The sequence below is a fragment of the Peromyscus maniculatus genome, chromosome 5 (assembly GCF_049852395.1).
Source record: "Peromyscus maniculatus bairdii isolate BWxNUB_F1_BW_parent chromosome 5, HU_Pman_BW_mat_3.1, whole genome shotgun sequence".
Taxonomy (NCBI): Eukaryota; Metazoa; Chordata; class Mammalia; order Rodentia; family Cricetidae; genus Peromyscus; species Peromyscus maniculatus.
The window spans coordinates 122,985,225-123,001,890 of record NC_134856.1 but is presented as its reverse complement, the minus strand read 5'-3'; the positions used below and the strand labels follow the sequence as shown (position 1 = coordinate 123,001,890).

The window sequence follows — 16,666 nt, the reverse complement described above, 5'->3', positions numbered from 1 at the left end:
AGTGCTGGGATTAAAGGCGTGCGCCACCATCAGGCTTGTTGTGCTTTCAGTTTTTAACAAACAAAAATAAATAAATAATAAAATAAAATAAAGAGCAAAGAAACGCCGGGCGATGGTGGCGCACGCCTTTAATCCCAGCACTCGGGAGGCAGAGCCAGGCGGATCTCTGTGAGTTCGAGGCCAGCCTGGGCTACCAAGTGAGCTCCAGGAAAGGCGCAAAGCTACACAGAGAAACCCTGTCTCGAAAAACCAAAAAAAAGAGCAAAGAAACATAGAAAACTGATATAGAATAAAGACAAAATATTTTGACAGTTGTAAAATGTATTTCTATTTCATGTTAATTGTTATTACAAGAGCCAAAAAGTCAAGTTTTCTTTTCATTTGTAAGATTAAATGGTAACCTTGGTATGCTAGTGTTCATTTACTACTGAATGAAAAACAACTTTTATAAGCATAGCCTGACAACACAGTAGTCACGAAGTCTACCTTGGTACCCATGCTCCAGGACACCAGGGTCACTCATCACAACACACTCCTATCACCCAAGGCAGCTTCAAGGGCTGCAGCCTCCACATATAGCAAGGAGCTTAGACGAAGGTAGCATTTTTACCTCTTACACTGTACTACTCTTTACTCTTTTTAGATATACAAATACCCCTGTGTTACAATTCCCTCAGCTCAGATTCTTAAACTGTGGGTCACTTGCTTAGTTCTTAAAAACTGAATGTGGGCGTTGAAAAAGAAAACTTTGGCAACAGTAAAAGATTTCTAAACAAGCACAGACCAAAAATTAATTAAAAACCAAATGCATGGTGAATGCAAAATGGGAGGGGGAGGGAGGGGCAGTGCTCACTGATGTTACAGCATGGACTGTACTGTGGTCTTAGCTCTGGACACAGAACAAGTGTACTTGTACCAAACTGGCCATCACACGCTCAAGGAACCCTGCCTGAAATACCTCGGCTCAGATTCTAAACAATTACATGTCATAAAGTGCCCTGTTAAACTGTCCAAAGGGTTCTGCTCCTCTAGAAACATGTAACAACTTAAAAGTTTCCAACAATTGCATGTATGTATCAAATAAGTCTTGATCTTTGTGTTGCATTGCTAGTGTTAAAATATTTGATTTTAAAAATTACTGTTACAGTTTCTGACTTGAGTTTTGTTAAAATAAATAAATAAAAGGCTAGGGGTTAGACAAGAATTTCCAACAATTTCTGAAATGCCCCAATCATACTTCTGCGATTTGATACCATGTACTATGTGAAAGAGCGTTCTCAGCATCACCTCAAAGCACCGATGAACTGAAAACCTGACAGATGCTCCATGTCCCACAGCATCCAATGGTCATCTGAGACCTAATTCTTTTGTGTAGAAATAAACAAGCATATCACTTTAGTGCGCAAATTTTCTTTTGGTGCTGGGAATAGAACCTAGGGCCTCAAGCATGTTAAGCCCACATCCTTACCCCAGGCTAGACCTCCAGCCTTATACACAAACACTGATGCAATACTTCTGTGTTGAAAATAAGTCAGTTTGCTCTGACTTCTGCAAATAACGTACTGTGTAAACGTCAATTCCAACCCGCTTCACTTCTTCATCTCCACACAACTTACAGAAGTCAATCTCCGATAGGTATGGGAACGCAGTGGGAAAGCTCACTGGATAGCGCCTGCCTAGCATGCGTGAAGTGCAGGGTTCAATCTCCCATAGACACAAAAAGGATAGAGGAGGGATTTTCTATTTTTAAATGAAGATAAAATCACAGTGATTCAATAATCAGAAAATATCAACCATCCATTTCAGATTCCATAGTTCCCGCTAAGAAATGACAAATCCCAGCCTTGAACAGGTCACTGGAAAACTAATTCTGTGGAATTCATTCATTCAACACGTAAGGGACAGCTACTACATAAGGTGTGACACAAAATGGAGCTGGCCATGAAGCAGACTCAGTGGCTAAGGGACCCACACCCAGCGACACACTGGATGACGAGGTCCCTGGAAGCCTTTCTTCACTGAACAGAGCCTTACCTCGGAGATTTCTGGGATGAATCTGCTTCGTTCGAGGCATTTTCTTAGATTTAAGAGCTCCTTTTTCTTCTTAGAAATTGCTGGAAGAGCAAGTTACAAAAGGCTGGCTCCATGTATTTGTCCGACATCAGTTAATCCACATGCTGGAAAGGAACATAAAAGCAGTAAATCTCACTACCTTCAAAAGAAAAGGATACTTCAAATGTTAGAGCTAAGAGCAGTGCTGACCTCACCACAAGACAAAGGAACCTTTGCAAACATCATTCCCTTTGAACTAAGCCTAGGACAGGTCATCTCGTCACTCCCTAGGCCCTCTTGTTGAGAAAACAAGAGAAAAAAGTCATTAGCCATAGATTAGACAAGAGCGAAAATATTCGCTTTAGACTAGCATTACTGGAATTAGAGTTAAAGTTAGTGTGAGGTATAGACACACGCTGTATACATGTGCCCATTCCTAAGGGAAGCCCAATGTCCTGGTCATGTCATTTCAGTTGGCTCAGTTAACATGCACAGTTGCTATGGTGGCTGTTCCCCAGTGAGGGCACACCTCCATTCCAGGCTCAAAGCAGGACTGCACATGCCTGTGATCAGCAGCTGCATGTTGACCTTTGAGTAGACACAGACAAGCCTCACAACCAAGCTGGCTCACTTAGTTATCAAAGAAAGATCTTCCAGATCATTCTGTGCCCTCTGGCACAGGCCAGGCACTGTTCTAGTCTGTGTATGTTACTAAAGGGTTGTAATGCTAGTAACACAATATGATTATGCTGCCTAAACAAAAAGCAGCCTCTTGTTGTTTTGTCTCTGAGGCCTGGAAATCACTTGTTACTGCAGCATAACCTAGTCTGTCCTGACTGTGCCTTTTCAAAAGCAATCTGAAATGCATCATACCAATATGTAATCATCCATCCGGCAGGTCCACCCCACAGCCCATGGGCAGTAGCCAAGTTTAACTAGGGATCTCTAAGAATGCCACCCAACACCAAAAGGTAAACTTATTTAAAACATTGTAAGTTTTCTTTTACATTTTTTTGGGGGGGCGGGGGGTAACTCTGTTGCAAGGTTTTTGAGCCATGACATTATGTTGCAATGTCAGGCACAAAAAGGTTATATGCCTGAAACCTAACCACCCAAATGCCCAAATTAGCAACCCTAGTCTCCTCTCTTCCATTAGATTCTTTCTCAATAATCAGTTAAAATTTTAGCCTTGACTTCCTCCAACAACGCTGATAAGCAAAGCCCATTATGTTGGCACAAAAGGTGAAACAAAGTTTAATCACTAAGCAAACATAAAGAATAGAATAAGAATGCTTTGTTTAAAACCTCTCATATCTATTACTGCACACAGCACAAGAGAACACTTAGTGGGTGCCTGTTTTACTGAAGAGTTTCTACTTATCACCTAACTTAATCCTAACAACTGAGAGAACAGCTCTAATTCATTCATTTTTACAGAGGGGAGGGAAAAAAAAGCAAGTTTGGGGAGAGGTTATGAAACCAGCCTCAGATCAGTAACTATGGAATGTGGCCTCACATGACTCCATGCGCATTTTCTCAGAGAAGATAACACTTACCTACCCTAGACACCCCCCTCCCAATGATGAATGACACAGCAAATTGTGAGGACATACTTTGGAATCAAACCAGACCGGGTTCAAGGCCAGGCTTTACCCCATACTGTGTGGCCTTGTTCAAAGTACTTAACCTCTCTGAAAAGATCAGATTTCCCAAGCTGTAAAACCAGGAAACATTATCCACCTCAGGAGGGTTGTTATAAGGACCAAGCTAAACAACGTAGAAGCTTTGCCTGCCACACGAAAATGCTTAAATATTAATTCCCGGGAAGATCGCCTCTAAAGGAAAGAATGTGTCTAAGATCCCAGAATAAGGTTTTAGAAATGTATGCTTTCACTTTAGCTAAAACGCATAAGGAAAAGGCGGCTACAATTAACGTGCTTGCGGCTGTATTTCTCACACCGCTGTTAGTCGGCACAAGCATAGCGCAAACTGTTCACAACCTAATGCAGGAGGAAGAATATGAAACACGACGGTCAACGATGGATGATGATGTCTCTTGCAGCACTAGCTAATGACCTACAAAAGATAGTGCTCTTCACCTCCCTTTACCACAGCTATCGAATTCAAGAAGGTTCCGACTGCACAGAGAATTTAAAGATAAAGCGTATCGATGCTCCGTTCCTTATTAAAACTAAAGCTTCTAAGCGGTCACAATATTACGAAGTTTTTAAAGCGTAAACTCTGATTGTAAGCCGATCACGTGACCCCCATCAGCTCCCAAGCATAAATGTAGAATATGCAAATTCCCAACCTGTAACAGCTTTGGGCGACCCGGTTTTGCAGCCTCCACCCCCTGTCCCTAGCTGTCCAGCCCACGTTTAAATCCAAGGTGGAGAAGTGGGTTATTTTCAAAGACGACAGCACCGTAGCGACGAGGAGGAGTGATCAACCATTCTTTCTCAGGAAAGAAATACATACTACAAGGTGCAAAAACAGGACACGATCAAAAAGCGTAAAGACAGTCGCAAGGAGAAAAAACATGAATGAATGTGGAGGGCGGAGCCTGGGAAAACCCCTCTGCAACGCTGCACTGAACAAAGCGCTTCGCATGCCAGAAGGAGGGGGGAATGGAAGTGCCAGCTCCGGAAGGAGCCTGGAGTGGATGCGGAGAGCCAGAGGAGGAGGACAGAGCAGGCAAGCGCGGCAGCCTTGAGACTCCTCCTCGCGCCAGCCTCGCCACCGCCCCCTCCCCTCTCCAGCCGCAACTCCTGCTGGAGCCCGACCCCGCGGCGAGCCCGAGCCGCCCCGCGCCCCTGCCCACCTCCCCCGATCCACCGGCGGCGGGCGCGCGCCCTACCCGGAGAGAAACTACCCAGGTGGCCCGGAGTAAACAGGCACTCCGGGCAAAGAACGAAAGGGAAAGCGAGCCACAAAGCCGGGAGGTGCGGAAGCCGCGGCCTGGTCTCCCGCAGCCCCGCCGAGCCCTCCTGCGAGAAGCGGCGGTGGCGACCGGGAGGCCGGCCCTCCGTACCTGCTGGACTCGCAGGACCGCAGCTCCCGCCGCCCGTGCGGCCAGGACCCGCCGAAGTGGCAAGCGGGCTCCCGCACGCAGCATCCCCTCCGCAAGGTCGGCGCCGGCACACGCGCACACACACACTCACACGCACACCCGCGCGCCCGCCCGCCAGGGGGAGGTGGTCCCGGCCCCCGCCCCCCGCGCTGCGCTCTCCCGGGTGCAGCGCCCCTACCGCCGCCGCGCTCGGCCCGCACCCCGCCCGCACCCGTCGGGAGCTGCGCTGCACTTGACAACCCGGACACCAGCAAAAAACCTCCTCCCGCGGCCCCGTCCCCGCCGCGCCCGGTCCAGCTGCCGACGGGCACCGAGGCGAGAGCAGGGGGCGCGGGAGGGACCGGGTGAGACCCGGCGGGAGAGGGGCCTTTACCTCTCCCCGGGTGTCCGTGAGGACGGCTGGCAGCGCGAGGGCGACCAGGGCGAAGGTCGGCGGCTTCCCCCGCGCGTGGGCGGGGCGGCAGGGGATCCCCGGGGGCGGCGGGGCGGGGGCTGCGGCGGGAGGGCGGGCTCGCGTGAAGCCGGCCCGGGGGCCCCCTGCCGCCCCGCCCGCCCGCCCGCCGCAGGCCCCGCCGCGGGGACCCAGGACGCGGGAGGAGGCGCGGCCCGAGGGGCGGGGCGGGGCGGGGCGGGGGAGGAGGCGGGGCTCCGCGGCCCGGGGAAGCCCGGCCGGGCCGCAGTCGGGGGCGGTTGGCCCGGGAGGAGGGGCGGGGCCGGGCGGCGCCCGATTCTCTTTACCGTCTTTTGACTTTCTAGAGCAGGATGTGGGCCGGGCCGGTGACGTCATGGTGTCTCCCAGCCCCGCCCCTCGCCCTGGCCCTAGTGGGGAGGAGGAGGACCCGGGAGGGAGGGGGGGACCCCAAGGGGGTTTCCTCCGCTCCACGGAGAGGGAAGGGGAAATCATTGTGAAACTTGAAACTCATTAACTTTGAAAAATAACTTTTAAAAAAAAAATGAGAGAGAGAAAGGGGGCGGGGTGTTGGTTTAGAGGGTCGGAGGGGACGCGCTATTAAGCTCTGAACTGAAACCACTTTTTTGGTGGCGGATGTTCTATTAAAAGACCGAGGAAAGCCAAGGTTATTCCGGAGAGAGCCGGTGCTTCCCAGAGCCCGAGCAGCGAGCGCAGTTAACCCCTCCTTGCCCGCCTGACAGCTGGGGACTCACCCGCCAGGGAACTTTGGGAGCCTAGGAGGGGGTGCGGGGCGGAGCCACCCGGCGGGCTTCTGGAACTCGAGGGGAGTGAAATGGGAAGGCAGACTAATTTATTACAAACCAGAGTTTGACCCCGGCTGCTAGAAAGCGTTAGAGAAAGGGGCCTGGAAACTTCTAGAACTATCAGGAGAACTGAATCTGGGGAAGGAAGCAGGTTTTCCAGGTTAGATATAAAGAATGCTAGTAGTTTGAATTTTAAAAGTTTCACACATCCGCTAAAAAGCCGGCAGAAGTGACTGATTTAACGGGCCACCTCAAAGTTGGAAAGAAAAACGTGTAAAAAAAAAAAAGACGCAAAACAAAAATATTCTTTGCTAAACGACCATACGCCTACCAACAGCTGACCATCTGTGCAAACTTGTTTTGTTCCCTAAGGCTTTTCATAAAGATGTCCGGGCCGTTCCTGCTAACGGTTGACCCCTAAAATCCCCTGAGGAAGTCCTACCTCTAGCTCATTCGAGCTAAGAAAAGCTCAAAGCCCCAGAATGGAAATGATTAAAAATGGAATACTCAGTAATGGCAAGCTTAGAGCCAAAAATAATGTTTTGCAAAGGGGAAAATATGCCTACTAAAAAGTAAATTTGGTCATAGGGGCAAAGATCGTGCAACTAGAAAGTTCAGATGGTGGGCAACAAGCTCTGTTCGCCCTGCAATGAAATAGTGCCATTTTAATTTTTCAGTGGGAGAGCATCTACTTTATTAAATGAAACACCCAGGGGGTCGCACTGACAAAACATAATGTAGCGCCCCTCCCCCAGTTGGGCTATTTGACTCCAACGCTAAACATGCAGACAAATGTCAACATATAGCTAATGTGTTAGGATAATGACACATTCTTCGTATGTCGAGTTTGTGTTACTTGGAACGGAAGAAAAAAAAGCTAAGTACCAGGGCGCATTCTTTGATTCAATAGTAGCTGAACACAACAGAAATATCTCCACTAACCCAGTGTGTCTTTAGGATATAGCAATGCTATGAACTTGTGAACCAACTGCCTATCTGATTTTGAATTGTCATTTTCTTGAGCAGCAAACAGGTATTAAGCCGTATCTCTGAGACACATTATACAGAACACTTTCCTGGTTAAGTTTTCTGAATTTTCTAAATGTGATTTATTTCGTGCCAGAATGCAGGAAAAATGCAGCTATGTTATATATAAATAGCTTGTTTCGGCTTGTTTTGTGACACAGTAAATAAGTCCTCAGAATATAGCAAATAAACGGAATTGGATGAGTGAACTGGACTAGCCTGTGAGTGGTAAACTTCAGCTAGAACTGTCAAAAATCCTGGAACATCTGGGATCCGGGTTCTAGATTAGGAGAAGCAGAGAGGTTCCAAGGGGCCCCTCTCTGCCTATCCAGCGGGGTAAGTAAACGTCTATGTTGCGCCCCTTGGGAGAAGTGGGGTCCTGTGGGGACTGACCGCATTTCTCCAGCTGAGCAGTTTGGGGAGAGCACGGGTCCAACCCGGGGCCGCGCCCGCTCCTTCCCCAACCCGGGTTCCCACGCGGCCGCCGCCGGGCTCTGCCTGGCTCGGGCTCCCCCTTGGCGCGGCCCTGCGGCTCCAGCCCTCCGCCCCGTGCGGCCAGCAGCGCCACCGCCACGCGGAGATCCCGGAGGTTCCTCCCGCTGGCCCTGGGTCACGCCGCCAGTCCCTCCCCTCCACCCTGCACGCTGGGCTTTCCCGTCCACCAACGAGTCCCCTCCCCCCCCACCTCCCACTCAGGGCGACCGGACTACAAACCCTTCCCCGCTAGCTCCGCAGCCACTGTCCCCCTACGACCAGGCTCTTCCCAAGCCAAGCAGACAAAAGAGCCGAGTGAAGAAAACTTACCGAACTGCAAGGCAAAAAGTCTGCTCCCAAGCTTCCTGGGTTCAACTTTTCATTTTAAAAACAACAAAAGCAGAAACCAAAAGCCTCCTAGGTTGGAAGTGGGCGTGAGAGGAAACGCTGGGGGAGGCGCTTGGTTCCCTCGCTGCGCTGCTCCCCCCCACCCACCCCACCCCTTTCTGGCCCCTGCTCGTAGCTTTGATGTTATCTGGTGAACCGCCTACGTGGGTTCTACCTTGAGCTCAGCGCCTGGTGACAGTCTGATACTCTCCTCTGTGGGTGCTGCTAGCAGCCAGCGCAGCAGGTGGCCAGAGGACGGAATCCCCAGCTCCAACCCAAGCCGGAAAAGGACCTTTGTGGACTCCCTTCTTCACCTGAGCTCTCCCAGCTAGTAGTGATCTTGGTCTTGGAGCCGCACTGCTTTCTCTGCTGGAATCAGAGAAGGAGGTCTCCCAGATGACATTCTTTTTCCTTCCCCTCACAGTACAAACTTGTAATGAGATCGTTTGGGTGTTTCTCCAGGCTCTGTGCAGTTTTTAGACCTCAGCTTTGGAAGCAGATATTATTTTCTCTCTGAGATATTCCTGCAGCCTTAAAGAGGCAAGAATACAACTCCCAAGATGATCAACTATAATAATACACTACAGATTCCCCTAAGGGTCAAAATACCTGCACCCCTTCCTGCGTCTGTTATGAAAAGCTTGTAACTCTTGATTTTATTTTATTTATCTGCACACTAGCTCAACCTGGATATATATTTTGTATTGTTTCCAGTCACAGAATCATCACTAAGGAGAGATGCTTTGGAAATCAGAAACAGAACAGGTTAGTAATAAAGGAAAGGCACCGTCTCTCATTCATCCTCCCTGGCACATGCCCTTTATGACAACACCAGGCTGTGTTTAGGCCTTGCCCTCTGGGAGTTTACAAATTAATGGAGGCAGCACAAACACATGGAAAAATACCTGGAGGGAGAAAAGATACAAGCCACAGCTTATAAACAGAGCCAATTAAAGTGCACGAGTTATTTATATTACTGCTGAGCGATCTTTGGGTGGAGGGAAAGGTCTATCCAAAAGAAAGTTCCAGAAGAGGGTGAGTCCTCAGTAGAGTTTGAGGGAAAGGGAAAGCTCAGGATTTGCCAGTAAGATAAGCCCAGTTCTCATGCCCAGAGAGAGAAGCAGCTGCTACGTGAGGAGTTATTTCCTGCCTGCAGTAGAAAGTCCAGGCAAGTGAGAAATGACTGACACCCAAATTAGGACGCTTTAGAGAGTGGGAGGGTAGCTCTTCCTATTCAGACCCAGGAGAGGAGCCATGCACCTGGGCCGTCCTGGTAGGCTTTTCTAATAGAGGCTGTGAGACAGTCAGAACGAACTGGCACCAGGCAGTTAGAGAAGAGCCAATTCATTCATCGATTGGAAGGAATTAAGACATGATACTGCAAGCAGTTGGTAGTCGTTTGGAGACATCTGGACAGAGAATGGTCTTTTTAAGTAAAGTTGTTGTGGCTGATGGATTTAGGATAGATACGGGAGCTGGGTACAAAGACTACAGCAAGCCACACTAGCTGTAGAATGGCGGTGGGAGTGATGGTAGCCAGCTTCTGTCTCCCATTTCTCCTTCGTCCCATTTCTAAAATGTTAAATAATCTGCCAGGAGCCATGGAGTTAGCGCACAATACATTCATGACTGGGATCCAGAGAACTTTCGAATGGTTAAAGCATAAAGGCTGTATTTTATGGAAAATAGACTATAATAACTTGATAACATTCTGCATCTGTGGAGCAGGAAAGGAAAGAAGTCATTGTTTAGAAATCTACATCTATTCAAGTTTTGAGAAATCGGTGCATGATGTCATAAAAGTGTATTGGTTGGGATATTTGAGGCTGGAAGAGTGAAGGGAAAATGTGTTTGGGTTTGAACATATCTAATTTTGAGAAGGATAATGCCCCTGCATTTGTTTAATTGATACTGCTAGCTCTTTTGGAAAGTGTCTAGTTCAACGATAAGTATGACTGGTTCATAAATATTATTTGATGTACAACCTGTTTAACAGTCTAGAAGAGGGGTAGTGGTGATTGACAGATGTACTACATGCAGCTCTCAGAATTCCTTGTAAACCATGTCCTAGGTGGCACACTGAGAAACACGAGGAAAGGCTGAACAGCATTCTACAAAACCAATCCCTACTGACCCGTGATCTAATTATATAGAAATAAACACAACAATCTAAGACGTGGTTATCAGTCTGCTGTGGCTGATGTAGCAAACTACCATGGACCGGAGATCTTAGGCAGTATGCATATATCCCCTCGAAGTCCTGGAGGGTGGAAGTTCAAAATGAAGTTTGTAGCAGATTCCTTTCTCCTGAGGTCTGTCTTCCTGGTCTGCAGAGGGTTGCCTGCCTGGTGAGTCTTCCCGTGGCCTCTCTGGGTGTGGTTTGTATGCATAGAAGAGGAAAGAAGAAAGAGGGATGCTCTGGTTACTCTCCAGTAACGACACTGCTGTGGATGGCAGATGAAATGTCCCCCATAGGCTCAGGAGTTTAAATACTTGGTCTCCAGCTGGTGGCTCTGTTTGAGGGGCTTGTGGAGCCCTTAGAAGGTAAAGCCTTACTGGCAGAAGTGACTAAGGACAGGCCTGAGGGTTTCATAGCAGCCTCTGCTACCTGACTTCTCTTGGCTTCTTCCCTGGGAGCAAGCAGTAAGATGGCCAGGTGTCAGAGCTACACATCACCACTACCACAGCCTCGGTGTCTTTCCCTCTGAGGTGGGCCACCATACTCTCAAACTATGAGCTAAAATAACACTAATCCCATGGGGATCAGTGCTCAAATTTATGACATCATTTTAACTCCAATTGCTATTTAAGTCCCTAATTCCATATACAGTTTCCCTGGGCAGCAGCCTTCATGCCTGAGGTGGGGAGACACAATCAGCCCTGTGGCTTGCAAGAGTTTCGTTTGGGGGTTCTTTTGTTTTGTTTGAGACAGTGTCTCACTATGTAGCCCAGGCTGGCCTAGAACTCACAGAGATCCACTTGCCTCTGTCCCAGTTCTGTGATTAAAGACAGTTTTAACCCCAGCCCACAGTGAGGTTTTTTGTTTTTTTTTTTTTAAATCCTGAACAGTGGAGTTTGTGCCAACCTAGGAAGGGGTTGTTGCCTGCTTTAGAAAGGATCAGGACTCTTTTTGTAGACTTTTACTACTAGGAAAAATTACTATTAACTCTTTTTGTTTGTTTGTTACTTGTTTTGAGATAGGGTCTCCCTATGTAGTTTTGGCTGCCCTGGAACTCCACAGGTAGACCAGGGTGGTCTCAAACTCACAGAGATCCTCCTGTTTCTGCCTCTTGAGTGCTGGGATTAAAGACATATGCCACCATTCCATTTCCTCTTAAAATAGTGCTATGTACTCCACACCTTAACATTTTTAGGAAGAGTTACCAAACTTCCCATGGAATTCCATCTGTGTTCACAGGTACGGTGGTAAATAAATCTGTTTTATGGGTTGCTGAATGATCAGAGGGTCTCGTTTTCCTGAACACATGTAAATTAAACATCCTCTCTAATGTCTGGCTATCTCCTCCCATATGTAAACTCTGTCTTGTCACTCTATTAATTTCTTTTATAACATCTAACATACTAGAATTATCTAATTGGTTTCCATGTATATTATTTCTCAATCCTTGAATACAGGATTCACTAAGTGGGGTGTGGTAGTGTATGACTTTAATCAGAGGAAGCAGAAGCAGACAGATCTTTGTGAGTTGGAGGCCAGCCTGGTCTACAGAGCTAGTTCCAGGTAAGGTAGGGCTACACCAAGAAACCCTGTCTCAAACAAACAAACAAAAATAGAATACCAGTCTTGGAATGAGTGGACTGGTTTGTTTCCCACTGTTATTGTTCCTACCTACAACAATGTGGGAACAAATGTTTGCAGAATGAAATCTGGATCCTGCTCATCTTCCAGTCAATACAAATGAGCTTCCCTTACGTCATCATTTTTTATAAACATCTTTCTAAACTCCCCTCTCTGGATTCCAAGTTCTATAACAGAGCTTAAAGAGATCTGCTCAGGTTACAGAGGAGGCCACTGGAATTCAGAATGGTCCCAAAGATTGTTCAGTGTCACGAGCCAACCACTGAAAGAGTATGATTGGAGAGCTCTGAGACTGCCCTCCTAGTCCCCAATGCCTTCCTTCATACTCCTTCCCTGTCCCCACCTGCCACTCCACGGCCTGTGCTTGCTCCTAATCTTCCAGTTCTCATCCCCTGTGATTCGATGGACTTTTAGAGGCTTGGCATTTTGTGTGAATGGAAGAGAAATGGAGGAAAGACAAAAGAGGGAATGAAGGAAGTATTTGTCCATTCAAAAGTAAGAAAAAATACTGTGGAGTAAGAGTTTAAAGGTGATTTATTTAAAAAAAAAAAAAAATGTGTCCAAGTAATCCCACCTAATTCAACCCACATGCCTCACCTTTTCTCTCTGGGTTGCTATAATTGTTGAACTAAAGAGGTTTAAAAAGCAAACACATTCTTAGTGAGGAGTGGAAAGAACACAAGTACTTAGTAATGCTTGTACTGCCGTGTTGGAACAGGGTCAAAAGAATGAGCCATGGTGAACACCGCCTTGAGGAACTGTGTGAGAGGCTCCAGGGGAAAAGGCAGAGGACTTTCCACCTCAGGTGCATTTTCATCCCTGGATTGTTCTTGGATGTGATTTCACGCCTCCTGTGACAGACATTTACATTTTCATTTTCATTTATAAGGCATCTTTATTCTTGCTGGATGTCAGAACATAGCTGTAGAACCCAATCTGGTCAGTATGCCACGAACCTGGATGTGGCCTTCGGCCTTGCCTCCATGCTTTCCCAGATATGACATAGTACGTGCCAGGCAATTGTGTTTAAATTAGTCTGTCCTAAGAAAATGCAGGGAAAGGGCTGCTCTGTTATTATTTAGGACGTGCTTACTGACGTTTATTTACATGTCTTTCTGATCATGTATCTCTCATCATGTCTTTCTGAACTCAAGCAAGCTTCCTTAGATCATGCTTTCTCTAAAACTGAAGTAGGGTGGTCTATAGCATCAGAATGTAGTCTGCCCATTCTTTCAGATCCTCAGATCCCAGGTCCAGCAGACAAGATCTGCTCAAGTCGCTGAAAAGTTGGCACTGCCACTGGAGTGTACATCCATAGGTGAGACTCCCGGTGTCTTTGGACCTCTTTGAGATTGCTCTTTCCCAAACCTCCCAGGCCAGCAGCTTCCAACTCTCAATCCTGGCTTCTGCAACCTTCCCCACATGCCTGCTCATTGAATCAGATTTTTGCAACGAATTGCTTCTGGCAAACCAACCATTCAGCCATCAGTTTTTCCCTTTGCCTAATTCTCCACCGTATTATTCTTTACTAGTTTGTCAGTGTTCTGTTTATAGAGGCCCACAGTCATGAATTTGTGATTTTGAGTTCATTGGCGTCTTTGAGTTGGTGTTGCCTTCCCCATCCCTCCACCGTGGTAATTCCTGTTATGCTGAAATGTCTTTGGATATTGGTATAAAGAAAGCCAAGAAAATCAAAGTCCAACTTGGGAGAAAGCTGGAGTTTTATGGAAAGAACTCACAAAATGAAAGTAACTCGCCATTGGAAAGATAAGCTGGAGGAGAAAGACATAGGCTAGCCGCTCAGGACAAGACAGTAATAGCTTGTAGACAGTTTTTATCTGTTTCTAATGCTTTTCAAATTGTTCGGCTATTTTAATTTCTGTAAGAGGAGGTGGAACTTTATTCATGGGAGATGACAAAAATAAATGGAACAAGAGTTAAAATAAGACATCTAAATAAGATTGGGGCAGGGGGCGGGGTCAGCTAGCCAGATGGCTGTCTAACCTAAAGACAGTATAGATCTTATTTAAAAAAGGTTGTTTTTTTCTTTTTGGCTATTAATGGATTGCACACACGAGGGTTGGTAATTATAAAAAATATTGATGCAAGCAGCCAATCTTGGCACAGTCTCAGGATGGAATGCTCAGAGCCAGAGTAACAAGACACACACATTTGTGTTCTACTTGCTACTCATACAACCGTGGTTCCCAACTGCTGTGGAACCTTCTGGTTGTAAAATTCCATCCCTCACATAGTAACAGGAGAATCACAACAGTCCCCCTCCCTTCCTGGGCTGGGATAGTACAGCAGTTTCGTAACAGTGTTCTCTCAGAAAGTCCCATAGTCTACCACACGGAACAAAAATAAAGTGACTTCCAGCAAAGTAAGGCAAAAGTTGTCTACCAATATCTCACCTGATTTTTTATACTTCTAAAAGCATACTTCTGTTTTAGCAAGGCTTGATGTACAGGAGGAGAATGGTTCTTCCGAAAATATTTCTTCTACTATCTCAATAACCATGCATTCTTTAAGGATATCTAGTCTGAGCAACTGATAATCCTGTATCCACTTGGATACAAAGAAAAAAATTCACACAAGTTTTTTCATTAAAACCTCTAAGATTTCTTCTCAAGAAATCTGATTGTCTTAATTTTTAAAACACAACATTTCTCAATCAAACACGTATGTGGAAAATTATCCATAATAAATGTTATGATAGTGGTTCATGATTCATGACTCTCAAAGGCCAATCTGCAATACATTGACTCAGGGTTTAATTGCATCTCCTCTAACTCTTGGTGAGACTGAGTGAGAATGGGAAGTGTTTAACTGAGATATTGTAGGCTGGGGATGTAGCTCAGTGGGTAGAGTACTTGCCTAATGTGTATACACCCAGAGGTTTGATCCACAGTACTACAAATACATCCATATGAATAAATACTAAAAATAAAATTATAAAATGATTGAGCAATTCTGAGGTGCTGTAGAAATACTGGATGGAATTGAACATTGGACTTCTTGCTATTGACAGCTTCTTGAAGCTTCCCTGCTTTTTGGGGGGACAGCCTATATGGCAATGTTGAGACTCTGGCATGCACTATTAACTGACCAGTTGGGTAGCAATTAGTCAGGAGTCACCAGCCAGAGACACAGAGGAAGCAAGATGACAAGGCAGAACTGAGAAAAGGTACCAAGCCATGTGGCTAAATATAAATAAGAATTGTGGCCGAGCAGTTATAAATAATATTAAGCCTCTGAGTGATTATTTTATAAGCAGATGTGGGACCCACGAGTGGGAGATATCTGTCCCTACCGTTGGGCCAGGCAGGACTGAAGAGAATTCTGACTACAGCTATTGAGTAAAAAAGGGCATTCTGCTACGTTAATCTAGAGGTTATAGAAAAGAGAAAGATACCTTAATGTTACTTCTGTGGCCAAACTCCAACCCAGATACATTGCTGATTGGCAACCTAAGTTTAAATATGTTAAGAAACATTTTACAGCATCCTCATGGGTAAACTAGGTTGTAATAATGACCTGCTTCCTGGAGACATTCTACAGGAGAGCAATGTGTGCTCATTAAGTGATCTGGAAGTATCTGCTTCCATAAGTATCTAATTAAAGACCTTTCCCTTAAGCCTTTGTGGTGTGTGTGTGTGTGTGTGTGTGTGTGTGTGTGTGTGTGTGTGTTGGATCCTTTAGAGCTGTAATCACAATCCCCCTGACATGGGAACTGGGCGCTGAACTCACGTTCTTTGTAAGCATGAACTGCTTAGCTGCGACATCATCTCTCCACCCCCAGATCTCCTTCTACGCAAGCCTTTATTTCCTCACATGTAACTACTTGCCATTCCTCTGAGCTCTTTCCTTTTTCTTTCGGATTCTTCATCTAAAGTAGGTGGCTTATTCCTAACCCCAAGAATGATTACATACATTAGATTATATGAACGTGATGAGACATCTGCCCTCAACACTTTTAATTATTTCTATTAATATTTACGAGTGCTCTCATCTTTAGATGAGAAATACTACTTTCTTTTACCTTATTGCCCCAACACCTGGATTCTTGAATTTAGATTTCTTGACTAATTGCAATCAGAATTATCTCTTTACAGCCGCCTACATCCTGCAGTTCTGACCTCAGCTCCAACAGTGCCTCCCAAGCCTGTTTTTTTCCCAGAACCAGCCCTCCTCTTCCCTCTCTTCTCAACAGGCTTTGTTCTGGCATTTAGAAAATTTGTACAGACCTAATGTGACACATTGTAAAAATTTTTTTCTCAATCTTCTTCAAAAGATAGCTAGAGATGAAAAGCAAACACATCTATCTCCATTACGTTTCATAAAAGACTCCGTAGCAGGTTGCTCCCAAGGCCCTCTGGTGCTGCCAGTATTAACATCTAAGGGTGTCTGGGGGGAGAACGCAGTTGTCCACCATGACATCAACTTGGCAAAGAAGGCCAGAGTCCAAACATGCCTAGCTTCTTTTAACCAGGCACACCACCCTAATTATCTCCTACAATAATGCTTTGATCCTGTGCCTCCCTTCCCGAAGAAAGCGGTGGCTCCCCTCTCCCTGCAAAGCCCGTACTCTGTAGCTTGATTTCAAACCTCTGAGTGATCTG

At 46.3% G+C, this 16,666-nt stretch overlaps 2 protein-coding genes across 6 annotated transcripts in view; one reads left to right on the top strand and one right to left on the bottom strand.

Annotated features, from left to right (window-relative positions):
* Hivep1 (HIVEP zinc finger 1) overlaps positions 1-8,271 on the bottom strand; it is a 147,462-nt gene extending 139,191 nt beyond the window's left edge. Inside the window, exons 1-2 of one of the 4 annotated variants that reach the window (XM_006972810.4) lie at positions 8,168-8,271; positions 2,035-2,177 (exon numbers count right to left, since the gene is read on the bottom strand). In XM_006972810.4, coding sequence (XP_006972872.1) covers positions 2,035-2,074 — 40 coding nt within the window. In that variant the 5' untranslated portion in view covers positions 2,075-2,177; positions 8,168-8,271. Of the gene's footprint in view, positions 1-2,034; positions 2,178-2,262; positions 4,353-5,083; positions 5,224-5,495; positions 5,641-8,167 lie in introns of those variants that run through there. The other 3 variants (XM_006972808.4, XM_015991000.3, XM_006972811.4) reach the window with 3 other exon arrangements.
* LOC107400298 (uncharacterized) overlaps positions 4,417-16,666 on the top strand; it is a 38,930-nt gene continuing 26,680 nt past the window's right edge. Inside the window, exons 1-3 of one of the 2 annotated variants that reach the window (XR_013051599.1) lie at positions 4,417-5,550; positions 8,939-8,989; positions 11,861-12,539. Coding sequence is in view for 1 of the 2 variants with exons in the window: in XM_076573228.1 (XP_076429343.1) it covers positions 4,680-5,550; positions 8,939-8,989 (922 nt within the window). In the remaining variant the exon portion in view is untranslated. The remainder of the gene's footprint in view (positions 5,551-8,938; positions 8,990-11,860; positions 12,540-16,666) is intronic. The other variant, XM_076573228.1, reaches the window with a different exon arrangement.